The sequence below is a fragment of the Garra rufa genome, chromosome 6 (assembly GCF_049309525.1).
Source record: "Garra rufa chromosome 6, GarRuf1.0, whole genome shotgun sequence".
Lineage (NCBI taxonomy): Eukaryota > Metazoa > Chordata > Actinopteri > Cypriniformes > Cyprinidae > Garra > Garra rufa.
Genome location: NC_133366.1, coordinates 23,901,407 through 23,927,842, shown reverse-complemented (window position 1 = coordinate 23,927,842; position 26,436 = coordinate 23,901,407). Strand labels below are relative to the sequence as shown.

The window sequence follows — 26,436 nt, the reverse complement described above, 5'->3', positions numbered from 1 at the left end:
TCTTAACTGTTTCTCAAAATCACGGATTTTGTAACTACGTAACATCCATATTACCCAACGCGTTTTTTTTGTCCTAACGGGTTACCGTCCAACCGGCTCTGTTGTTGATGCTGTGTTAGCTAACGAGTGTGTAGCGAAGAGGTGCACTAAATCCAGATGAAATAGCTAGAATATAAATATTTAAACTATTTATAAACATGTCAGACAAAGGAGAGGTGGATTTAACTGGGGCAAAACAGAACACGGGTGTATGGCTGGTCAAAGTAAGTGTTTTAAATAGCTCGACGATGAGCTGGTAACTTACAGCCCTGGCTTTAGCATCTATAAATACCACGCATGGCAATATGGTTTATATGTTTTGCAGTGTAATTGTTAAAACCATGTTAAATATGGGCATTGTTTTAAAGCTATGTTTACTTAAACTTCACAAAGGTCCCAAAGTATTTGTCACAGCAGTGGGCCAAAGCATCAGGGAGAGGAGAAGTTGGAAAGCTCCGAATATCCAAGTAAGTAGCAAAAATGTGTTCTGTTTACATGTTATGAAGTACTAACGTTACAAGAACAACGTTTATATAAAACATTTAAATTCATACAATTGTTGTTGTTTGTACAGGAATCAAGGCAAAGCAGAGGTAACTATTATGTCTAGACTTTAAACATTCAGTGTTTTATATTAGAGACGTTTTTTGGAGGATTCAGTGTTTTTTTTCTGATTGATTGACAGGTGTCTTTCACTCTCAATGAGGAGCTGACCACTATAGACACCATTGGGGAGAAACCCTCTATGGTGCGAGCCCCTAGAGAGCATCCATTCACTCTGCAGACGGTTGGTGGACAGACTCTGGCTGTTTTTACTGAAAACTCTTCAGGTGAGAACCAGGATGTCAATGCTGTGAACAGCTGTGCACTGAAATGGTATAAAGTTAAAGTACAAACCTGGTCATTAATTGATGAGAATGTACATGTAGTACAACCTGGTCGCTTTATTTAGCGTTCATGAAAACACTACATTCAGATTCATCAGTCAGAATGAATTTAGTCCGATTAAAACAAATGTTGTGCATGTAAACATAGCCAGTGTAGTGCTATATTGTAGAAAGTGGATTATTAGAACCAGAGCAAAAAAATATAAATATAAACTGAGTAAATTGGATAACCAATTACTTTGATTAACAAGTCATTTACAGAAATTATTACTAATTATTTGATCATTTCTGTTATTTAATATTATCTTTATATCTTTAGAGATATTTTTTATGATAAAGAGTACATATGTTTAGCATGTGCAGGCTGAAGATGCAACAGACGATGTCTTATAATAGAGGAACAAAAGAAACATTTGCAAATGTAGTAGTTTTTCTAGCACAAGATATAAAATTATGTTAAATAGCTGAATACTTGATGACAGCCAAGGCAAGTAAATTTTATTGTATGACTTAACCACTGGCATATAAATATTTAAAGATAAAGATAAATCTAACAAAATAGATTTTACTCAGTTAACCTATAGGTTTGAATGAAAACAATGATGCTTTAAATGTACATCTAATTAATGCAAACATGAAATCATAACCCTATTAATTACAGTAATTATTACATTTAAAAAATAACACTATTAGCAACATGCCACTTGCGGCCTTCTGCGCCAATTTTGTTTACAATAAAATTATAACTTTTACTCCACAAATCGAAAAACATTGTGTCTACAAATACTTAATTATTTGTGAAATATACACACAACTAGATAATTTAACCTCAAAACTGTTTTGAGTAAGCCTTAAAAATGTTAATATTCTGATGAAATGACAAAATTAAAAATAGCATAGCTATTCATCAAAAAGATTGTATTTTGCACCATCCGTGGTCAAGAGAATGTTAATTATTTTTTAATATTTGTCAGCTATGCCATGCTAAGACTTATATGTGACCATGGACCACAAAACCAGTCATAATGGTCCATTTTGTGAAATTAAGATTTATACATCATCTGAAAGTGGACTAAATAAGCTTGCTATTGATGTTTGGTTAGGATATGACAATATTTAGCCGAGATACAACTATTTGAAAATCTGGAATATGAGGGTGCAAAAAATAATTGAGAAAATCACCTTTTAAAGTTGTCCAAATGAAGTTCTTAGCAATGCATATTACTAATCAAAAAATAGGTTTTAATGTATTTACAGTAGGAAATTTACAAAATATACTTAATATCCTAATTAAATTTTTCATAAAAGAAAATTCGATACAATGTATTTTTGGCTGTTGCTATAAATATTAATACTTAAGACTGGTTTTGTGGTCCAGAGTCACAAATAATGTTAGTTAATTACTTAGTAAAGTTATTACAAAGTATCCTAGTGTTTTCCTGTTAACTGAACGTTTGCTTTCAAACAGCTTATTTGGTAAGTCATTTCGTGCCATCTCTGGGATTTCCTGTACATACTTCAGTTGCATCATACTCTCTTCCTCCAGTTCTATTCAGTTTCTCTCTCTACTCTTTGTGTGTTGTGTGAGATGAATCAGATATTAGGTTGTAATGGCTTTTATCTGGTCTCTTAAGCTTTAGCAGTTGCTAACCTCTGCCTCTCAATCAGTGTACGTGATTGTGGTGCATTAATGGTAGAAGACATTAGAATGGGCCTTCAAATATTACTGATTTTGGAAACCAAATCGAATCACTTCCTTAATCATTTCTCGATTAATGTGGAGTTGTGTTGTGTAGCTTGGGTGTTGTGTGTGCATGAACAACTCTATATAGTTGCCATGCTAATTCACGTGTTTTCTGTAGTGAAAGGATGATTTCTTTAGTTGTTGTGAATGTGCTTGAGTTCTAAAGCCTGATTTCTTCTCTTCTGTGTCCTGGGACCAGTTGTTAAAAAGTGGGGCTTAATGAAATAATTTTCTTTGGTAGCCCAACTGTGTATGTATAGTGTATGTACACAAATATATATATACAATTGGTCAAAAGTTTACATATACATAATGTTAATAATTTTACTTAAGTAGGAGGGATTATACAAAATGCATGTTATTTTTTATTTCAATTCAGGTACTGACCTGAATAAGATATTTCACATAAAAGATGTTTACATATAGTCCACAAGAAAACATAATAATTACATTTATAAAAATTACCCTGTTCAAAAGTTTGCATATTCCTAATACTATTTTTTTTTTTGGGTGGTACTTGTTTATGAGTTGCATTAGTGCATTGTGTTTCCTTCTGAAGCAGCAGTGAGCATTTTACTTTTCTGTAGCAGTTGCATATGAGTCCCTCAGTGTTAAAGGATGGATCTTAAAATCATACAGTCATTGTTGGAAAGGGTTCAAATACACAAAAATGCTGAAAAACCAAAGAATTTATGGGACCTGAAGGATTTTTCTGAAGAAAAGCAGGCAGTTTGACTGTTTTAAACAAACAAGGGACTCATAAACAACTTTCACAAAACAAATGTAAAAAATAAATAAATAAATAAAACAGCTGTGAATAATTCAGGTAACAGCACAGTATTAAGAATCAAGTGTATGTAAACTTTTGAACATTGTAATTTTTATAAATCCAACTATTATTTTCTATTGTGGACTAAACATAAACATCTTTTATGTTAAATATCTTATTCAGGTCAGTACTAAATAAAAAAATAACATGCATTTTCTATGATTCCTTTTATTTTAGTAAAATAATTAACAATTTGCAGATTCTGCAAGGTGTTTGTAAACTTTTGACCTCAACTGTATACTGTACATAATGGTAAGTTGTTGTAGTTTTTTTTTTAAATCTGCGTTTATTTGATCAAAATTATTATAATTTTGTTGTATAAGTATAATAATATTGTAATTTTTAAAATAACTTTTTTTCAATTTTAACACATTTTAAATCGTAATTTATACCTGTGATGGCAAAGCTGACTTTTCAATGGAAGCCTGTTTCTGCCACTAAATAAAAAAAAAAAGGTAATTGTGACTTTTTTTTAATCTCATAATTTTTAGACAATTGAGAAACTGTAATATAGACTCACAATTCTGATTTTTTTTTTCTGAATTGCAAGAAATAAACTAAAAATTATGAGAAATAAAGTCTTGATTCTGAAAAAAATAAAGTCTGAGTTGAGACTTTTTTTCTCAGAATTGTGAGTTTATATCTTGTAATTGTGACTTTTTTTCTCAGAATTTTAAGTTTATATCTCACAATTGTGACTTTTTTTCTCAGAATTTCGTAATTCTGACGTCATAACATGCAATTGCAAGTTAAGTCAGAATTGTGAGATATAAACTCGCAATTCTAAGAACATAAGTCTTTTTTCTCCCTCAAAATGTATAACTCGCAATAGTATATATCTCGCAATGGTGAGTTTATATTATGCAATTCTAAGAAAAAAAAGTCAGAATTGTTAATTTATATCTCGCAATTCTGACTTTATAACTCGCAATTGTGAGTTTATATCGTGCTATTCTGGCTTATAACTCACAACTGCGAGTTTTCACACAATTCTTAGAAAAAAAAAATCACAACTGCAAGTTTGTATCATGCACTTCTGAGAAAAAAAGTCAAAATTGTGAGATAAAAAGTTGCAATAACCTTTTTGTATTTAATCAGTGGCGGAAACTGTCTTCCATTCTTTTCGGCGTGTATTCTTTTCAATGTTGAAACAGTTGTGCTGTTTAATATTTTTGGTGAAACAGTGATACAATTTTTAGGATTCATAATGAATAAAAAGTTCAAAACATTTTCTTTGTAACAATGTAAAAAGTCTTTATTATTATTATTATTATTTTTTAAATAGACTAATGCATTCTTAAAATAAATATTTTGTTTTTAAAAAATCATATTTACCCCAAACTGTTTGGTAGTGTAAATGTATATGTCAGTTTATTTTTTATTTTTTTTTATGATAAATCCACCGTTTTATATGAATCTCCACATCCTTAATGCCAGGGTTCCTTTGGTTTGTGGTTTTTGTGATTGATTTAGATCAATTTTCTCAATGATTTCAATAAAGCTAGCTCCTGACCTGAATAATGAGAAGTTCTGTGTGGTTTGTCGGTTGTATCTGCGTGGTTTGTCTCTATTTGTGCGTTTGCTTTCGCTGACTGCTGTGTAAGACGCTGCCGTGAGGCTTGGCCTGCCGTGATTACTCTGGCATATACTCCCCCTCGTTCTCATGTTGCCATCCCTCTCGTAGGGCAGTCAGATGCTGAGGCTGGCGGCTCAGGTACAGGTACAGGCCCAGGTGAGTGCTCACCGTCGCTCCCTGCTTGAGTGGAGGTTAATAAAGGACCAAGTCAAGCCTTGTACTGTTTCTACTGGTCTAATAGCCTTTGATTTGACAATCAGCCAACAAAACAGCAATTATAAATGATTTCTTTGGCCTAATTTAAAGAATTGGTGGAGCAACAGAATGCACTGTTGCGCCTCTTACTGCTGATGTAATGGCTAGGCAGTAATAGACTGTGTGTTGCAGCAGCGATTGCATAGTTATAACCGTCATTAAGTATTACTGTCTCTCTTCTCTCACAAAGATAAAATCGCACTGGAAGGATTGGTGGTGCAGAGAGCTGAATGCAGACCGGCTGTCAGTGAAAACTACATGAGGCTGAAGAAGTATGTTAATTTATGCACACACTAGCTTCGCTCCGAAATTTAGTGAGCTGCTTACACAAGCAGCATTATAATTGTCATGGAAACTCAATAGTGATACATTTGTGAGCCAAAAACTCTATGTGGGCAGCAAATATGTGTGTCACACAAATATCCTAAATTTGCAACACAAGCAAGTGACAACTATCCTAACCTTAAATGGAATTTTTTTGCATTTCAATAGGTCTATACAGGTCTACACACAATGCTTGTATCTAGAACTAATAAAGAATGTTGTATTTTTTTATTTGCAGACTGCAGATTGAGGAGTTATCTAAACCCCTCAGGTTCTCTCAACAGCTCGACAAAGCAGTTACCACCAACTATAAACCTGTGGCTAATCACTCTTATAATGTAGGTCAAGCTTTTGCATCATCCAACAGATGTCTGAAGTATCTGATATGCAGTTTATTGTTAATGCACACACTCTTTGTTCCTGTTTCTTTTCCTCAGCTGGACTATGAAAAGAAGAAGAAAGAAGAAGGGAAGAGGGCACGAGCAGATAAACAGCAGGTGCTGGACATGCTGTTCTCTGCTTTTGAGAAGCATCAGTTTTATAACATTAAGGATCTGGTGGACATCACAAAACAGCCTGTGGTGAGTTACATTACAGTAACACAACATATACACTACTATTCAGTTTGGGGTTGGTACATTTTTTTTAATGTTTGAAAGAGGTCTCTTATGCTGTGTTAATAATAATAATTTTCTTCAACTACATTTTTTCACTGACGAAAACGAGACAATTTTGAACAAAAACTCATTTTGAATGACAAAAATCTATTGAGATTTCCGTCAATGAATAAAAACGAGCTGAAAATGTTAGAGAGGGACGATTTGGGAAAAGATTCAGTCAGAACGAATCTGCTGCGTGAAAATGTTAGATGCGTATTTGAGCTGTATCATAGCCTATCAATCTATCCGGCGGGACATAAGCTTAAATACATTTGCTGCACATCTCAAAAACGTTCAAAAATGTCAATATCTGGGAGTAAGAGAAGAGTAAACGTGGATAAATTTGACGACGCAAAAGAGAACTCAATTAAGTCCGGTTTTCTGAACACACACACACACCGAAGTAGCACATAAACTGAGAAATATACACAAAATTATGTCAAATTGTCCATTTTGATGAGTAAACGCAGTCGGTTACGTCTTGTGTAAACGTAAACCATTAGGAGAATACTGAATGTGTGTCAGTACTATGCATCCATGCATTCGGTTTTAAAGGGACAGCAGCCTAATTTATTTGCTATTGTCTGTGGCATTGATGTTAATCAAGCAACAAAAGAAAGACAGAAAATCACTCACTGCTGTTCATTGAATCACTTCAGTAGCTCTAATATAGATTACTCTAAATTTGTTTGTATAAATATGTCTGCTTGAAAGAATGAAGAATGTGGTAAACTAACTGTTATAAAGAATGCATAATTGGTCTATATAATATAACCATTGGTATTTAATTGTAAAGATGTTCTTGTTTCTTTGAGAAGTGGTTTCATTTCATTTTAATATAAAGGCGTGTTGCATGTCACAGCAGTTAAATGTTTATCATGATAAAACCTTAATATCAAACATATACAATACGTTTGGTAATTAAAAAAAATAAAGCTTAATAAATGCATTGCATTGTAACTAAACCCAACTAAATCTACTGAGACTTTATTAACACTGCTATTTTGCTCACAAAGGCTGAATTTATTTAATCAAAATACAGTAATATGTAATATCCTTTAATGCACGGCAGCCGTTGATTATCCCGCTTATTCCATCTTCATTTGCCAAGTTATAGACAAGTTAAAACAAGTATTGCTCTTTGCGGCACAATATTTGACCGAGTGTGTAAAAATGACAGTTATTTTCATCAGTTACGGCTCGTTACCTTTTGCATTCTGGCCGCTTCAAATCAGACACAGAGATGAAATAGTGCGGTAAAATATATTTGAATAAATTATAGCATTTATTTAAATTATCGATCAATCAAGAGAGATAGAGCGAGTAAGAAGGAGAAAGAGAGTAAGGGAGAAATGACAGTTTGTGTGCGTTAGCCTACCTGCCTGCTGCATCGTCTCTCTCTACAAACAACTAATTAATTCAGAAACAGTGGTTTTACCACCTCTTTGCTGAGGAATATAATGTAGCGATCTAGTATCTAGGCTATTTTATTAATACAAACCAGGAAGTGTTGACAAGTTTATGTATGTGCACAGCACAATGCTGACTTCTCTCTCTCTCTCAGTGTGTGTGTGTGTGTGTGTGTGTGTGTGTGTGTTTGTGTTTGTGTGCATCAATTAAAGCAGCACATTAAACTGACTTTGATCTACCTGTGCATTAAACGGTTTTACTGCATACTTGTCAGCCAATCAGAATCCAGTATTCTGACAGACCATGGAATAATGTTAAATATTATAGCCATTTGTAATACTTATTTTCAATTTGAATATATTATAAATGTCATTTATTAATGTGATGACAGCTGAATTTTAAGCAACCATTTTTGAATTTTTGTCAGAAATTTTGCACGTTAAAAAAATAAATACGACCTCACGTTGTGTCAATTTACACACTGCCTCAAAAAAAAATTCCGTCATAACAAAATTTGGATCAGGTTCAATTTTCTGTGTTTTCGCAAATATGGAAAAAAAAAAAAAACATATACAAAAATTTCTGACTTGGTGTGCAAGGACCTTTACAGTCTTTAGTGTCATATGATTCTTCCGAAATCATTCTAATATGCTGATATGCTTATTAAAGGGATTTTTCACCCAAAAATGAAAATTTGATGTGTATCTCTTACCTCCAGGGCATCCAAGATGTAAAACCATTGCAGTCTGTCAGTCATATAATGGCAGTCAATGGGCACAAAATCTTTGAAAGTAAAAAAAAAAACATACACAGACAAAACCAAATTAAACCCTGCGGCTCGTGACGATACATTGAGGTCTTAAGACACAAAATGATCTGTCTGTGCAAGAAACTGAACAGTATTTAATTCATTATTTAGCACTGATCCACCGCAACGTCCAACTTTCCTGAGTGTGTTCACAACAGCTGGCACCAGGCGCATGAAGGTGGTGGATCATAGGTAAATAATGATATAAATACTGTTCAGTTTCTTGCACAGACTGATCATTTTGTGTCTTAAGGCCTCAATGTATCATCTCAAGCCGCAGGGTTTAATTTGGGTTTGTCTGTATATGTTTTTTTTTTTTCTTTTTTTTTTTTTTCTCTCAAAGATTTGGTGCCCATTGACTGCCATTATAAGACTGACAGACTGCAACTGTTTGAGTTAAAAATCTTTGTGTTCTACTAAAGAAACAAAGTCACCTACATCTTGGATGCCCTGGGGGTAACAGATACACATCAAAATAAATTTTTTGGGTGACATCCCTTCAAGAAACCTTTTTTACATTTTCACTACAAGGCTGCCTATGAAATATTCCTTTCTTATTTTCTAGATTTATTTGAAGGAAATTCTTCGAGACATTGGCATATACAATGTCAAAGGCACCCACAAGAACACCTGGGAGCTCAAACCAGAGTACCGACACTACCAGAACGAAGAGAAGAGCGACTGATCATTTTCAAAGCCTGTCACCATTGGAATTGTGAGTGGCTGTAAAAACCTGAAAAGCAAATCTTCATCTGAAATGAAAATAACTTATAGTCTTCTCAATCTAAATGTTATGTATTAAAGGGTGATGTTGTATTTGTTTTTAAAGGCAAGTATTGATAGATTGTAAACAGTTGGTTTTTTCAGAGTTAGTTTTCTGACTGAAACGCTTATAGTATTTCATGTTTTTAAATGCTTTTGAAATAAAGGTTTTTTTGTACAAAAAAAAAACTTTCCATGCTGTATCTGCACACAGCCTGAAATGTTTCACAATTCACACAGCAGGACTGGGGTTAAATATTCACAGTTAAGTTAAACTATTTAATATCAGATGCATTTGATTTGTTAAACATGACCATTATGAAAGCCAAATTTATGGCATTGTGGTTATGAAAGAAATGAAAAGGCATTTAGAAACTCAAAGCAGCTCATTAGCAAAAATGGGGTCATTATTTAGCCTTTCTTTGCAGCCACCAGAAATTGTACACATCAGCAAATCTACTTTTGCTGGTTCGCAGGTGGCCACATGACTTAAAGTCTAGATAGCTAGATTGGTTACAAATTATACCAACAAACTGAATAAGTAAACGTGTATATGGGTGGGACGTCTGTTGAACACAAAAGATCAGCTAAGTAGTTAAGTAGGGGTGAAACTTAACACTACACAGTATTGTGATGCATTTGTCGATACTGATGCTAAAGACACTTTCACATGCTTATCAAAGGCTTAAAAGACAATTGCCATCATCGCTTTCAAATGCAGATGTCAGACACGCCCGTCTTTAAAAAAAAAAGAAAAATGTGCTTTCAATACACATCTGAGCAAGCCACAACCATTTGCTCACACAAATGCACTTTTATCACGATCTGTAATTTAGCATAACTTTTCAACTCCTAATTCTTGCATGTTGTGTGGCATTTAAACATTTGCTTTTGCTGTAAAGTTTGGAATTACTTAATTCCTGGCAAGTCAAAAAAACTCTTAATATCAAGCCTAAATCCTAAAAACTTCCTGTTAATAATAAAAACAAAAAAACATTTCCCCTCAAACTCAAATGTCTTCCATTATAACTCTACAACTTCATATCAAATTTTTTTAAAATATTTTTTTGGTTCTAATTCATAGTTCAAAATGCATGCAGCTGTCCATGATGCAGGGAAGTAACACCCTAACCTTTGATTTTGCCCACCAAGCCATATAACAAAAGGGTGTAAAAACTGGGATAAAACATTTTTGAAACAGCTCTTTATTTCTAATTTTTTAATTTTGAGTTTTATTTTTGCTTTGAGAGAGCTTTGCAGAGAATGTAAGTGAATTAGGTGTTTACAAATGCATATCTTCATTATGTTTATCTTGTAAAAGTATCTGCTGTATTTCTAAGCTCAAATTTAAGACTTCTTAAGACCTGCACAAATACAAGGCTAAACACTGCAGTTGAATAGGGTTAAAAAAAAAAATTTAATTAATAGATATCCCCTAATTTATCCAGTTGATAGATTACTTTGATAATCGCAAACATTTTTTGTATTACAAGTTTTCTAAAATGTTAGGTTTAAATATGCAAATGAGGCTTTATTTGATGAAATATGCGCAAATTTGCATGCATTTCTAGTATTAAAAAAAATCTAAACACTGGGTAAAGTTGGTTTCATATATTTTTACCTTTTTTTGGGGGAATAAATAGTCCAAAATCAAGTGAATTATATATAAACAAATCTCTGTAAAAACCTTCAGGATATAGACAGGAATAAAAATCTAAAGTGTGGTGTAAAAGTGTTACTGAAGTGGAGATTTATAGCTCAGTGTAGAAGAAAAAAATAATTGAGAAAACGGCCTTTAAAAATATACATTGTAAATGAAATCTATTGACACCAATAGATAAAGTGCTATAAAAGAAACACGTAAGTGGTTTTTTTTTGGTGTTTTCTTTCCACTAATCTGAAAAACCAAAAAGCCCAAAATGTAAAACTTGATAGTTGCATATATTATATAAAAAAAAATAAAAATAAAAAAAAAAAGCGTTTTTGCCTGCAGTGTCTCCTCTTAAACAATCATAATATTAAATTAATATATTTTACTGTCTTAATTTAGATTTCAGAATGAGTGATCTTATCGATCCACCAATTCACATTTATGGTGTTTGCTGCGTAAAAATATGGGCTAATTTTCGCATTGGTCTGAACAAAAAAAAAAAAAAAAAAAGCATATTTATCATATTTACACAATGAAAGCATAGCCTTTCGAAGTTTATTAGTCACATTTAGCCACATTCACAAGTATTGTCTTTTTCATCCCCAAATTTAAGACCTCTTGTACACTAATTTTTATGAACCCACAGCAACCCCTGCTGTATCATTTTTTGGTTTTTGCTTTGAAATGTACACACTTCACTTTTAAACAGCAAGTCTTTATTTCTGATGAAAGGCTTCCAGTTTACCTTGACAAGAATCGTATCTCCTTTACCCTTGATTAGAATTGTTTTCTTTATCATTTTGTCAACGATAGAACAATTGAAAGTTGAGCAACTTACAAGTTGACCAAACTTACAAGACAAGTTAAACAAGAGTTAACACAAACAAACACTCCAATTAGCCAGCATGTTGACTTTATTTTATAATGGTGCCAATAAATCATATACAATCCTGTGATTTAATCTGGAATGGGAAAAAATACATATGTTCAAACAAGTTCAAACAAGAAGCTGACATGCACAGCAAATGAGAAGCCAGCAGTCAACTTACTCAACTCAAAATACTCTTTTAAATCACAATCATTAATTGTGCATCTCAATATTTTGAAACCCAGATGCAAAAACTTTAGTCATAATACTACAGGAAAATTTACATTCACCATATTTACAGTACAACAAGACTGTTGCAAGGTACAACATGCACTTTACAACGATTTCATGACTTACGCCTTCATGTAGTTCTTGATGTAGGCTGTGTAAGACTTCTCGTCATAGGATGTCTCCTAAAGTTTGTGGTTGAGGACAATATCTACACTGCTGACACTGCATCATCCATCTCTCCCTCCATCCTGTTGATCATCTGCAAAATGGAGGCAATGACTGTAGCTGATATCACACCAATCACTCCAGGTATAAAACTTCAGTACTGACATATTGATTGGTAATTGTAACTAAAGCAAATATCTGCAGAACTGGCCAGTTAGAAAAATGTGTAGACTAATTTTAATCTTACAATCAGTTTTGTAACCCATCAAACATGCGTACTCAGAACATGGTGTTTTCATCGGTCGTAACCTACAAAGGTGTCCTAAGGTTGTCGTCATTGTACGTCTATACGAGGGCTTTGGCTTATAAAATAAGATTTTTAAAAGCTGTTTGGTTAAAAAGAACCCACATACCTTTTTCCTCAACTTCAATCATCATTCCATTCTCAGACTCTTCGATTTAGTAGATGCTAAAAAACATCTCATCCCCTGTAAAAAAAAAAAAGAGAGATTTGAAATGAGAACATTTAGAAATTCCAGTTACAATTACTTCCTGACAAGTCAAAAAGACATCTGAATAACAAACCTAAAGCCTAAATGTCATATAAAAAAAAAACCTGTCCTTTCCTAAATAGTAAGGTCTACATATAAATGTATCTTTTGTAATAACTCACAATAAAAAGCCATTTAAAAATGACAACACATGCTGTAGTTGTAGATTTAGATCACTCAAGGTAAACACTTCAGTACTAACATTGATTGGTAATTGCAACTAATGCAAATATATGTGGGATATATTGGAAAATGTTTAGACTAAATTTGTTCTCACAATCAGCTTTGTAGCCCATCAAACATACGTACTCTGAACATGGTGTTTTCATCGGTCGTAACCTACAAAGGTGTCCTAAGGTTGTCGTCATTGTACGTCTATATGAGGGCTTTGGCTTATAAAATAACATTTTTAAAAGCTGTTTGGTTAAAAAGAACCCACATACCTTTTTCCTCAACTTCGATCATCATTCCATTCTCAGACTCTTCGTTTTTGTAGATGCTAGAAAACATCTCATCCCCTGTTGAAAAAAAAAAAAAGAGATTTGAAACGAGAACATCTAGCAATTCTAGTTCCTTCCTTAGGAATTACTTCCTTCCTGACAAGTCAAAGAGGTATCTGAATAACAAACCTAAATCCTAAACGTCATATTAAAAGAAAAACCTTTTCCTTTCCTAAATAGTAAGGTCTACATATAAATTTGTCTTTAATAACTTAGAATAAAAAGCCATTTAAAAATGATAATACGTCATGCTGTAGTTGTAGATTCTGATTTCACACTAACCACTCAAGGTGAACACTTCAGTACTAACATTGATTGGTAATTGCAACTAATGCAAACATCTGTGGGACATTTTGGAAAATGTTTAGACTAATTTTGGTCTCACAATCAGTTTTGTAGCCCATCAAACATACGTACTCTGAACATGGTGTTTTCATCGGTCGTAACCTACAAAGGTGTCCTAAGGTTGTCGTCATTGTACGTCTATACGAGGGCTTTGGCTTATAAAGTACCATTTTTAAAAGCTGTTTGGTTAAAAAGAACCCACATACCTTTTTCCTCAACTTTGATCATCATTCCATTCTCAGACTCTTTGATTTATAGTAGATGCTAGAAAACATCCCATCCCCTGTTGAGAAAAAAAAAAGAGATTTGAAACAAGATAACATTTAGAAATTCCAGTTCCAATTACTTCCTGACAAGTCAAAAAGGTATCTGAATAACCTAAATCCTAAAAATCCTACTTAAAAACAAAACCACCTTTCCCTTCAAACAGTAAGATCTACATGTAAACATCTCTTTTGTAATAACTCGGAACAAAAGCAATTTAAAAATGACAATACGTCATGCTGTAGTAGTAGACTTTGATATCAAACTAACCACTCAAGGTGAACACTTCAGTACTGACATATTGATTGGTAATTGTAACTAATCCAAATATCTGTGGGATATATTGGAAAAATGTGTAACTAATTTTGGTCTCACAAACTGTTTCGTAGCCCATTAAACATGCATACTCAGAACATGGTGTTTTCATCGGTCGTAACCTACAAAGGTGTCCTAAGGTTGTCATCATAGTACATCCATATGAGGGCTTTGGCTTGTAAAATAAGATTTTAAAAAGCTGTTTGGTTAAAAATAACCCACATACCTTTTTCCTCAAGTTCGATCATTCCACTCTCAAGACTCTTCGATTTTGTAGATGTTGGAGAACATCTCATCCCCTGTGGGGGAAAAAAAGAGATTTGAAACAAGATAACACTTTGACACTTTTAAGTGTCAAAGGTGATGTAGTTATTTTATTTGGTTTCTTATTAAAATAAAATTATACACCTTTAGTTTGAATAAAATAAACATTTCAGCCTATTGCCATCATTCAAATGTTTGAGCACCTCTGATGTAAGGCTTCCAGTTTACCTTGAAAAGAGGCTTCTGTCCTTCACCCTTGATTAGAATGGTTTCCTTTATAATTGTGTCAACAGCCCCTTTCACACAGGAATCCCGGTAAATACAGTAAATATTTAGTAACGGCGTTGTGGCTTTTTAAATGTTTAAATTCCGATTAGTAAATTAGTTTCACTATCTGTGCCATTTGACAAGTATAGGGACCAGCATAAGGGAATGACCAAACAGAACGCGTTTGTGCTGTTATAAACCAAAGACGCACATAATAGTATCTAAAGAGCCGCAGTGCTGATGAATGAGAATGAAGGCTGGGTCTTGAACACAACACGCCATTGCGAGCAAGGGGCAATGGTCAAAGAGATCCATCAAGAGCATATTTACAAAGAAAAAAACTCATTTAAACAAGCAGCGTAGCTTTGTAAACAGCTCGGAGTAAATCACGTAATCTCCATAAGAACGCCATGATTGGCCAATTTGGACCAAAGCAGGCTTTTTTTTTTTCTTTTTTTCATCAGCGTGTTTTACGTGCTCATACCGGTAATCATTCCGCGTTCACAGAATCATTCCGGCAATTTACTGGTAATATTACAACTACCCTTACTGGTAAATTGCCGGAACAAATTTACTGGTATTTTGAAAAGGTCCCATTTACACAGTTTCATAACAGTTATTTACCAGTAAAGACTGTATGTGTGAAAGGGACTAATTACAGAATTGAAAGTTGAGCAACTTAAGTTGACACAAGATAAGTTAAAACAGTTAACACAAGCAAAAACTCCAATTAGCCAGCAGCTCGACTTTATTCAATAATGGTGCCAAGAAATCCTATACAATCCTGTGATTCAATATGGAACGGGGAAAATTACAACTGTACAGATGCTGAAACAAGAAGCTGACATGCACAGCAAATGAGAAGCCAGCAGTCAACTTCACCTCGATGACAAAAATAAAAGAACCCCCCCAAAAATACTCAGTTTCTTTTACCACAATAGTTTCAAATTGCGGTTTGGCTTGCTAAAAGTCCTGTTTTTAATTTCATGAAAGGATAGTTCATGTCTTCTCGTCGTAGACCGCATAAGCCAATCAAGAAATGAAAACAGTGGCCTCGTGAAGTTAAAAGAGCCTCTGGTCCTGATGGAAAGGATGAGGGGGAATGACTGGTTTAATTCACGGGCCCAATCCACCAAGCAGAGGCCAGAGTTGGAGGGGCATCTTGTAGACTGTTGGGAAGTTTACTATGGTGAGGAAAGAGAAACACAAAAGGATCAGTTTTGTTTCAAGCGAATACCAACATTTCACAAAAGCCCTCCATTACTAAAAAGCTATCTTTTTTTTTGAAGACCTTAATTCTTTTAAAAGCTAATGCAATTGTCCTGTTCTCCTCATTTTAGTTCTATCCAACCACCTTCTAGATGGCCAGACACTGTAAGGAATATTACTGTTGCATCCTTATGCAAACCTAGAGCCACCAATTACGGCAACAGGTCTATCAGTGGATGCTACATGTGCACTATTGTAAGCAATAATTTGAGTAGGGCATTCTAATATTTACACAACTACACAAAAACACTTAAAACTTACGCATTTCTCAATCTCCAGACCATCCTTAAAGAAAAGCATGTATGGTGTGACGCCATCCTCACGGAAGTCAAGGAGACCAATAATGCCGTCTGGGTTCATGGATTCGCCAGTGAAAAACTGTAGGAGGTTGAGAGAAACCAGTTAGTCAGCCAACCATTTAAGTCACTGCAGACTGATGCAAAATGTCTTGAATTTGAGATTTAGAACTATATTTGATTGGTTAAGACACTAAACTATACATTACGTTTTTTTCCCAGTACTAACAAATTGAGTGGCAATTGTACAACCAATGCTAATATCAATAATTCTTAGAAAATATGGCATTGAGAAACAAATTTAGGTCTCAAATCTGCTTGCTGTAGCCCAAAGATACATACTCTGAATGTTTTTCTGAATAGGTTGTAACCTTCAAAGGTGTCCTAATTACTCAGTAATGCATGTCCATAAGAGGGTTTTCAGTTTCTGTTCAAAAGTTTGGGGTGAGTAAGACTTTCTTTCAGAAAGGACACATTAAATGCTGCTCTTTTGAACTTTCTATTCTTCAAAGGACCCTGAAAATCGGTTTCCACAAAAATATGAAGCCAGTTGCAATGCTAATATTAAATGTTTCTTGAGCAGCAAATCAAGCGAAACCGTAGACTTAAATAATAGCTGGAATAAATTACATTTTAAACTACTTAAATAGAAAAGTAAATTGTATTTTCAGAATATCACTGTACATTAGATTGAGAATTCTTTACAAAAACATGAATCTTACCAATCGCAAACTTTTGAGCAAACAGTACATTAACAGTTCCAACAATTACTATAACCCACCTGATAATTTTTGATGTTGCCTAGAATTTTCTTGACCTCAGCTGGTGCGTTAGCCATGAAGGGGTCTACTCTATTAGGTGCAGTTTCCTGTAGCTTGGCTTTCACTCTGTTAATAAAAAAAGCAATTAGCACAATATTTAGGTTTCATTAAGTGTTGCAAACTGCGAAGTACAGCGTTTTTTACGAAAGTTTTGTAGTCCTCAATTCAATCCTACATGCCACTAATAGGGCAAGCAAGAAAGCGCGAGAACATTTAATTTTGCATCTAAATATTTCGAAACCCAGGTGGCCACAATACAAGACTCTGAGCTGTCAAAGATGCAAAAACTTTAGTCATAACACTACAGGAAATACAAGTTCACCACAATATTTACAGTACAACAAGATGATTTTAATGACTTACGCCTTCATGTAGTCCTTGATGTAGGCTGTGTAAGACTTCTTGTCATAGGAGGTCTCCTGAAGTTTGTGGTTGAGGACAATATCTACACCGCTGACAGTGGTAGTGTCACAGCCCTCATCCTGACCTTCTGCTGACGCATTGCCACCAATCAGTGCCTCATCAATCTCTCCCTCCGCCCTGCTGATCATCTGCAAAACAGAGGCAATGACTGTAGCTGATATCACACCTATCCCTCAAGGTAAAAACTTCAGGACTAATTTTGGTCTCACAATCAGTTTCACAGCCCATCAAACAAAAGTACTCAGAACATGGTATTTTCATTGGTCGTAACCTCCAAAGGTGTCCTAAGATTTTCATCATTGTACATCCACATGAGGGCTTTATCTTATAAAATTGTTAATTTAAAACAAAAAAACATACCTTTCCCTCAACTTCGATCATCATTCCATTCTCAGACTCTTTGATTTTGTAGATGTCGGAGAACATCTCATCCCCTGTGAAGAAATAAAACAAGATCAAATTAAGATAAAACTAAATTTACATTAACCATCATGGCGTGTTCTGGTTACTTTCGCTCAGAGGGGTTTTTTTGGTTAATGTTATCACATGGACTAAAAATGATTGACTCTGCTGAAAGGGGGTTTCAAACCATTTTCCAAAAAATAATTGCTCTTTTATAGGGTTTTCAGCATAAATTTTAGTAACATATCCAATGAACAATGCAATGGATGGCTTTAAGAACTTTTCTAGAAATACTCAGACTTTACAAGGTGTCTTTTGTTAACATTAGTTAATTAACTAGCATGAACAAACAAAGAACAAATAATTTAACCATTTGTTAATCTTTGTTACTGTTAATTGTTTGTTCATGTTAACAGTGCATTAATGTTAACGAACAACTTGTGATTTTAATGCATTAGTACATTAAGACTAACGTTAATAAATGCTGTAGAAGTACAGTTCATTCATAGTTCATGTTGACTAATGAACCTTATTGTAAAGCTTCACCAAAAACTCATTCATCTCTACCGTTTTTTCCTTTCCTTTTTTCACAAGGACTCTTTAAAACGCATTTCCTGCTATTTCAGTTCTAATCCCCGTCACTAGTTTACTGGAATGTTCTCAAATCAAACTGAATAAATAATCAAAACGACTGTAAGTTTTTAAAATCGTCAATATTTCAGATGAGTAGACATTTTCAACTCAAGCTAAAAAAAATAGGTTCCATATGATAGGCCAACTTTACATTTAAAAGGCCTGAGGAAAAGCTGACTAAGTGAAGAGCAACGTGTACTGGCCCGACAAGTAACGCCCTGTTTAGCGCTCATTTCATCATCTCACAACGATTTGTGAAATTAAAAAAATCCTATTCGTGTTTTAAACATAGTCCGTTTTTTTCCTTAAAATCAAATATTCTCAAAAATACATATTGTTTTTCAAAACAAACAGTAATTTGAAAAAGTAATGGTGGTAAAAACTAACGGCACAACTTCTACCGAGCACCAAACTGGCGAACCGGCGTTTTGGCTCAGCTGCTAACACTCTCATTTACCGCCTGATTTGCTTGAATATAACCGAATACTTTAATATACTTAAGTAGTTTTGGCGTAAGGGAGTCTTAAAAGTAAGGTTGACAGAAAAGGTAATTTAAGAGTTCTGAAATATAACCCGCGCCTACACGATTGTGTAGCTTGGTTAGCCAGTAAAGCTAACTGCATTCAAAAAAGTTAGGCCGCATTGAATCGGGGTAGACCACCGGCTCTTTAAAACAATTTTACAACACCTGACACCAAAAATATCGGTAGAAACGTAACAATCTGGACAGCAACGTTGTGTTAGACACTATTCTTACCGGTGATGATGTCCTTGTAGATGATCATTTTGTTGGATTGTGTTTGGGGGTGTCAGGAGAGGAACAGCGCTGGCTGTGACCTGATCGTGGACTCAGCTGAAAAGGCCGGCGCGTGGATTGAGCATCTTATATATGCGCTGAAAAACACGGGCGCCCTCTATTGGTTTAACATGAAATTATTCCACACGTCTTGCGAGTCCAAGTAGGGCTTCCTCAACTTCCTTTTACTTCCTTTTCACTTTTCCGAACAGGATAGCTATTTTACATGCCGGATAATTAAATTATTAAATAGTTAAAACAGCAGTCAAGACATGGCTTTTCCTTATCACTTGTACTTTCAGGATCATTCCTGTTGTGCAGTACTTTTGTTTTATTTTAGAGGGGCTTTAGAATCATTTTGCTTTTAGCATATTAGCATAGTAGTAATGTTTGATTCAGGGATCCTACTGCTTGGATATCTTTGAATTTAGTATTGTTGATGATAGTGTTTAAGATGTTCCATGTGATCAAATTATTGTGCAGGCTTACGTTTTGTTTAACAATGAACAAACTGGTGACAATTAAATAAATATTTGTATTGTTTGCACTAAATCACAATTTGGTCAGTTACTTGGATGCAGAGCCATATTGGCGATACACAGATATATATTGTTCTGCTAATTTATGCTGTCCACGGAACCATGGAAAAAATGTTTGTAAGCTGTTAAATATATAGAGACTTAGAAAGCAGGAGAGGTCGCAATATTTTGACCAACAAAAGTTAATAGGTGATTAAGATACGTACAGTATTAATTAAGATATTAATATTTCACCTACCTGACTAGAAATTATGAATGTTGTCAACATTCTTGCCCTGGAAATCCTGGTTCAGTTTGGCCAACCACAAACGCCTTTTGTTCTATTATATATAAGTCCAGTTCTGAGAGAGAGAAAAAAAGACTGATATGGTTACAGTATTGCGAGTTTATTTCTCACAATTCTAACTTAATAACTTGCAATTGCAAGTTTATATCACGCAATTCTGACTTTTTTCTTGCAATTGCGAGTTTATATCATGCAATACTGACTTTTAATTTCACAATTCCGACTTTATAACTCAATAAAATAGATATAATAAATCAAGGAGAATGGTGCAAGAAACTGTCTGAGGAACAAAAGGCGTTTGTGGTTGGCCAAACTGAACCAGGATTTCCAGGGCAAGAATCTTGACAACATTCATAATTTCTAGTCAGGTAGGTGAAATATTAATATCTTAATTAATACTGTACGTATCTTTATCACCTATTAACTTTTGTTTGTCAAAATATTGCGACCTCTCCTGCTTTCTAAGTCTCTATTTCTTCATATTTAGCAGCTTACAAACATTTTTTCCGTGGTTCCTCAGAGAGTTTCTTGCACCATTCTCCTTGATTTGTTATAACTTTTAGTACTTCAAATGTTTTTCTGGTCCGACCGATTAGTACAGTCCAAAACATGACAATAATCGACCATTTTCAGCAGCAATAATCTATGGAAGGCCATTTCTGCCACTGAATAATAAAAAAAAAGTTATTGTGACATTTTATCTATTTTATTGAGTTAGAAAGTCAGAATTGTGAAATAAAAAGTCAGTATTGCATGATATAAACTCGCAATTGCAAGAAAAAAGTCAGAATTGTGTGATATAAACTTGCAATTGCAAGTTATTAAGTTAGAATTGTGAGAAATAAACTCGCAATACTGTAACCATATCAGTCTTTTTTTCTCTCTCTCAGAACTGGACTTTACAGCTTGCAATTGTAAGATAATATCTCACAATTCTGAGAAAAAAAAGTCAGAATTGCAAGACAAAAAGTCGCAACTGCGAGTTGTAATGTCAGAATTGCAACATCATACTTCGCAATTCTAAGAAATAAAGTCGTAATTGCGTTATATAAGAGAAAAGAAGTCAGAATTGCGAGATAATTGCAATTCCCACAATTGAAAGAAAAAAGTCTGAATTATGAGATAAAAAGTCGCAATTACCTTTTTTTTATCAGTGGCAGAAATGGGCTTCGATAATAATCAGCAAAATATGCGAGTTTTATTCAGTTCAGTAGCATTGTTTACGTTCTGTGCTGCCAATGTGGCCAACTGATGACGTGTCATGAAAACACTTTCAATATTACTATGAATTCTCAGTTCTGTCTCTCTGGAAATAATATTCAAATAAGTCACATAATTCAGCCATTTGTGTGTTGGTGTTGTGAAGGGGTTGATTTCCAAAACACTCCTCTTCTATTACAAAATGAATACATAATCATAGTTTTCTTAAAACTAGTCAAACTTTTTCATTTGGTATCTGAGAGGTGACTGAGGGTCTGACCCATGTCAGAAATGCGGTAACAGTTTTTAGTCATGTAGCTCAACTTTCCAAAGATAATCATTTATCTGCATGATTATATAATGAAATGTTATATTTTATACAAAATAAGTTTCAACTTTGTTCTTATTTATTTCATTATGTGGTTGTCATGATCGCTGTATGAGACATGTGAAGAACAACGCACCACATGCATCCACTAACCCTTACAATAGTTGCTTATGAATGTAATTTAACATCAAGTGTGGATGTGTTTGACTTGCCTGTATGTTAACATATAAGAACCTGTAGAAATTATGTCAACAGATCATCCATATGAGTACTAAGTTAATTTGAGGCTGGCTCCTCTTACTAATTTTCTGCCTGTGGAAGTATGGGAAACTCTGTCTTCAGCAAACTCTCTGTTAACAGATTGGGGTTTATCTGTAATTTCCCCACAGTTGGATGAATAGGGACAGAAGACTTTAATTTCTTTAGTTACATAGAATTGAAGTTAGTCATGTCTAAGACGAACCGTGAGTCAGGTATGCTTTCGGTAGGGTATATGCATCCAGGAGTATTTACAGTGCTTCGCTTTTTACATTTTACAGACTTGTTCCAAAATTGATTAAATTCATTATTTTCCTCCAAATGCTACAACAATACCCCGTAATGACAACATGAAATATGTTTGTTTGAAATCTTTGCAAATTTATTAAACAACAACAACAACAACAACAAAAAACTAAAAAATCACATCACACAACACAAAAATATTCAGTCTCTGTCATGACGCTCAACATTGAGCTCAGGTGCATCCTGTTTCCACTGATCATCTTTGAGATGTTTCTACAAAATGATTGGAGTCCACCTGTGGTAAATTCAGTTGATTGGACATGATTTGGTAAGGCACCTGTCTATATAAGGTCCCACAGTTAATGGTACATTTTAGAGCACAAATCAAGGCATGAAATCGTCTGTAGACCTCTGAGACAGGATTATATCGGGACACAGATCTGGGGAAGGTTACAGAAAAATTTCTGCAGCATTGAAGGTCTCAATGAGCACAATGGCCTTCATCACCCGTAAATGGAAGAAATTTGGAACCACCAGGGGCCTCATTTATAAAGACTTGCGTAGAAACCATCCTTGATTTTATCTAAGAACTTTTCTGATTTGATCGTAAGAGCGATTCAGAGAAAACGAACGTACCACGAAATCCATGCGTACGCCAGTCATTCGGTTATAAATCACAAATGATCGTGGAATTGTGTGCAGCTGAATGTTCCGCCGTCGAAACGCCCCTGCTTAATTAATAAACATAAATGAGCTCATTCCTAAAGCAAAAACTCTGTGACAATGGCAAGTAAAAAGGAGCGCAAGAAATCAAATTATAGTGAGGCTGAACTATCTGCAATACCAGGCATTACCACAAGGAAACGGTCGTACGCCAAGCTGGAATCTGACGTGGAGATAAGTACTTTTCCACGTCAAAGACGGTTTTTATAAATCTGTACTTTGACGTGGATTTGATCGTACGAACACTCTAAAATCAAATCAGTGCGTAAGAAAGTTTTATAAATGAGGCCCCAGGACTCTTCCTAAAGCGGGTCCCCCCAGCTAAACTGTGTGATCAGGGGGAAGGGCCTTAGTCAGGGAGATGACCAAGAACCCAATGGTGAATCTGAAAGAGCTCCAGTGTTTCGAACTTTCCAGAAGAACAACCCTCTCTACAGCATTCCACCAATCAGGCCTGTATTGTAGAAACTACTCCTCAGTAAAAGGCACAAGACGGCTTTTCTTTTTCTTTTTCTCTTCCCAAAGGACTCTCAGACCATAAGAAAAGATTGAACTCTTTGGCCTGAATGGCAACTGTTGTGTCTGAAGGAAACCTGGCACTGCTCATCACCTGGCCAATATCATCCCTACAGTGAACCATCGTGGTGGCAGCATGCAGTGGGGATGTTTTTCAGTGGCAGGAACTGGGAGACTAGTCTGGATCGAGGGAAAGATGAATGCATCAATGTATAGAGAAATCCTTGATGAAAACTTGCTCTGGACCTCAGACTGGGGCGACAGTTCATCTTTCAACAGGACAATGACCCTAAGTACAGAGCCAAGATAACTAAGGAGTGGCTAAAGGACAACTCTGTGAATGTCCTTATGTGGCCCAGCCAGAGCCCAGACTTGACCCCGATTGAACATCTCTGGAAAGATCTGAAAATGGCTGTGCACCGATGCTCCCCATCCAACCTGATGGCGCTTGAGAGCTACTGCAAGGAAAGAATGAGAGAAACTGACCAAAAATGGGTGTGCCAAACTTGTAGTATCATATACTAGTAGTATCATAGACTTGAGGCTGTAATTGGTGCCAAAGGTGCTTCAACAAAGTATTGAGCAAAAACTGTCAATTATGTACGTGTTTTACAGTATTGTTCTTGTGTAGTTGATAAATGACAACAAATTAAATTGTTGATGAATTGAAGAAAAAAATTGTTAAAAGGTTTTAAGACCGTCGTTTCTGTCTTTTGCTATAGTAAAATATCAGTTTACACTTCCTTTTGTCAATAATTGTAGTAATTTTGGCTGTGTTGTGTGTGTGTGTGGTTTTTTTTTTTTTTATATATAAATACACAAGGAGTCTTACAAAAGTATGCTCTACACAGAGATCTGATCTCACCTTCATCAAGTCAGTCTTGGATTAAAACTAGAAAAAAGTGAGACAGAATAAATCCAAAAGAACTGTCAACATCAACAAGACGTTTGAAGAAGCCTACAGTCGTGGCCAAAAGTTTAGAGAATGACACAAATATTAGTTTTCACAATGTTTGCTGCTAAACTGCTTTTAGATCTTTGTTTCAGTTGTTTCTGTGATGTACTGAAATATAATTACAAGCACTTCATACGTTTCAAAGGCTTTTATCGACATTTATGCAAAGAGTCAGTATTTGCAGTGTTGGCCCTTCTTTTTCAGGACCTCTGCAATTCGACTGGGCATGCTCTCAATCAACTTCTGGGCCAAATCCTGACTGATAGCAACCCATTCTTTCATAATCACTTCTTGGAGTTTGTCAGAATTAGTGGGTTTTTGTTTGTCCACCCGCCTCTTGAGGATTGACCACAAGTTCTCAATCGGATTAAGATCTGGGGAGTTTCCAGGCCATGGACCCAAAATTTCAACGTTTTTGTCCCCGAGCCACTTAGTTATCACTTTTGCCTTATGGCACGGTGCTCCATCGTGCTGGAAAATGTACTGTTCTTCACCAAACTGTTGTTGGATTGTTGGAAGAAGTTGCTGTTGGAGGGTGTTTTGGTACCATTGTTTATTCATGGCTGTGTTTTTGAGTAAAATTGTGAGTGAGCCCACTCCCTTGGATGAGAAGCAACCCCAAACATGAATGGTCTCAGGATGCTTTACTGTTGGCATGACACAGGACTGATGGTAGCGCTCACCTTTTCCTCTCCGGACAAGCCTTTTTCCAGATGCCCCAAACAATCGGAAAGAGGCTTCATCTGAGAATATGATTTTGCCCCAGTCCATTCGCCATACTTTTTGCAGAAGATCAATCTGTCCCTTTTTTTGGAGAGAAGTGGCTTCTTTGCTGCCCTTCTTGACACCAGGCCATCTTCCAAAAGTCTTGGCCTCACTGTGCGTGCAGATGCGCTCACACCTGCCTGCTGTCACTCCTGAGCAAGCTCTGCACTGGTGGCACTCCGATCCCGCAGCTGAATCCTCTTTAGGAGACGATCCTGGCGCTTGCTGGACTTTCTTGGACGTTCTGAAGCCTTCTTAACAAAAATTTAACCTCTTTCCTTGAAGTTCTTGATGATCCTATAAATTGTTGATTTAGGTGCAATCTTATAGCCACAATATCCTTGCCTGTGAAGCCATTTTTATGCAAAGCAATGATGGCTGCACGCGTTTCTTTGCATGTCACCATGGTTAACAATGGAAGAACAATGATTTCAAGCATCACCCTCCTTTTAACATGTCAAGTCTGCCATTCTAACCCAATCACAATAACATAATGATCTCCAGCCTTGTGCTCGTCAACATTCTCACCTGAGTTAACAAGACGAAATGATCTCAGCAGGTCCTTTAATGACAGCAATGAAATGCAGTGGAAAGTTTTTTTCAGGATTAAGTTAATTTTCATGGCAAAGAAGGACTATGCAATTCATCTGATCACTCTTCATAACATTCTGGAGTATATGCAAATTGCTATTATAAAAACTTAAGCAGCAACTTTTCCAATTTCCAATATTTATGTAATTCTCAAAACTTTTGGCCACGACTGTACCTGCAAAGATACAGTACTGTAAAATGTTTTAGGCAATTGTGTAAAAATGCTGTAAAGTGAGGATGCTTTCAAAAATAATGTCATTTACTTATAGTTTATTTATTGGGCGAGACTTTCAGTTTATTAGCCTTGGAAATAAAAGAGAAGAATAACAACATTAAGTAAACGGTAAAACTGTTGCACTACAAAACAGGGAGTTCATAATTGACATAATGCATTAAAATAATATGGTAAGACAAAGCAATTTGCAATATCAAGCAGCAAAACTAACCGTTTGTACAGCAAATAGCTGGACGCCAATGAGACCAGAAGCCAGACCAAAAAATGTACAGCTGGGCCGCTCTTATGGTAAAAAAATATATATATATATATTTTTTGTAGTATTAGTTGGCCTTTTCCACTTTGCACATAACCCCAATTCAGATACGGATACAGAAGGCCCACACCACTAGATGTCGCTGTTTACCCGGTCTAGTAATTGCACGTTTCCCTACACTGAA

At 35.2% G+C, this 26,436-nt stretch overlaps 2 protein-coding genes, 1 long non-coding RNA gene and 6 other non-coding genes across 10 annotated transcripts; 1 reads left to right on the top strand and 8 right to left on the bottom strand.

Moving 5' to 3' along the window:
• The first annotated feature begins 92 nt into the window (after positions 1 to 92).
• gtf2f2a (general transcription factor IIF, polypeptide 2a) lies at positions 93 to 9,474 on the top strand. 2 transcript variants are annotated; one of them, XM_073842254.1, is made up of 9 exons: positions 93 to 263; positions 433 to 506; positions 614 to 632; positions 725 to 869; positions 5,184 to 5,231; positions 5,521 to 5,602; positions 5,893 to 5,992; positions 6,092 to 6,235; positions 9,097 to 9,474. In XM_073842254.1, the coding sequence occupies exons 1-9, from the start codon at positions 198 to 200 to the stop codon at positions 9,214 to 9,216; spliced, it is 798 nt and encodes a 265-aa protein (XP_073698355.1). In that variant the 5' UTR covers positions 93 to 197; the 3' UTR covers positions 9,217 to 9,474. The 2 variants fall into 2 exon arrangements, with proteins under 2 accessions (XP_073698355.1, XP_073698356.1); XM_073842255.1 differs by lacking the exon at positions 5,184 to 5,231.
• A 2,366-nt stretch (positions 9,475 to 11,840) lies between these two features.
• LOC141337140 (uncharacterized) lies at positions 11,841 to 14,367 on the bottom strand. The gene is made up of 4 exons (XR_012355736.1): positions 13,811 to 14,367; positions 13,203 to 13,277; positions 12,622 to 12,696; positions 11,841 to 12,302 (listed from the first exon to the last, which is right to left on the bottom strand). It is a non-coding gene; the product is annotated as an uncharacterized lncRNA (long non-coding RNA).
• On the bottom strand, positions 12,483 to 12,551 carry LOC141337545 (small nucleolar RNA SNORD58). The gene has a single exon (XR_012355778.1). It is a non-coding gene; the product is annotated as a small nucleolar RNA SNORD58 (small nucleolar RNA).
• LOC141337547 (small nucleolar RNA SNORD58) lies at positions 13,064 to 13,132 on the bottom strand. Its single transcript, XR_012355780.1, has one exon. It is a non-coding gene; the product is annotated as a small nucleolar RNA SNORD58 (small nucleolar RNA).
• LOC141337546 (small nucleolar RNA SNORD58) lies at positions 13,672 to 13,740 on the bottom strand. Its single transcript, XR_012355779.1, has one exon. It is a non-coding gene; the product is annotated as a small nucleolar RNA SNORD58 (small nucleolar RNA).
• On the bottom strand, positions 14,271 to 14,339 carry LOC141337544 (small nucleolar RNA SNORD58). The gene has a single exon (XR_012355777.1). It is a non-coding gene; the product is annotated as a small nucleolar RNA SNORD58 (small nucleolar RNA).
• Positions 14,368 to 15,444: 1,077 nt separating the features above from the next.
• tpt1 (tumor protein, translationally-controlled 1) lies at positions 15,445 to 19,434 on the bottom strand. Its single transcript, XM_073842903.1, has 6 exons — positions 19,316 to 19,434; positions 17,884 to 17,957; positions 17,464 to 17,651; positions 17,061 to 17,166; positions 16,245 to 16,361; positions 15,445 to 15,898 (listed from the first exon to the last, which is right to left on the bottom strand). Exons 1-6 carry the CDS (start codon positions 19,341 to 19,343, stop codon positions 15,896 to 15,898), a joined length of 516 nt encoding a protein of 171 aa, XP_073699004.1. The 5' UTR covers positions 19,344 to 19,434; the 3' UTR covers positions 15,445 to 15,895.
• Positions 16,035 to 16,165, bottom strand: LOC141337550 (small nucleolar RNA SNORA31). The gene has a single exon (XR_012355783.1). It is a non-coding gene; the product is annotated as a small nucleolar RNA SNORA31 (small nucleolar RNA).
• LOC141337542 (small nucleolar RNA SNORD58) lies at positions 17,760 to 17,828 on the bottom strand. Its single transcript, XR_012355776.1, has one exon. It is a non-coding gene; the product is annotated as a small nucleolar RNA SNORD58 (small nucleolar RNA).
• Positions 19,435 to 26,436: the final 7,002 nt, after the last annotated feature.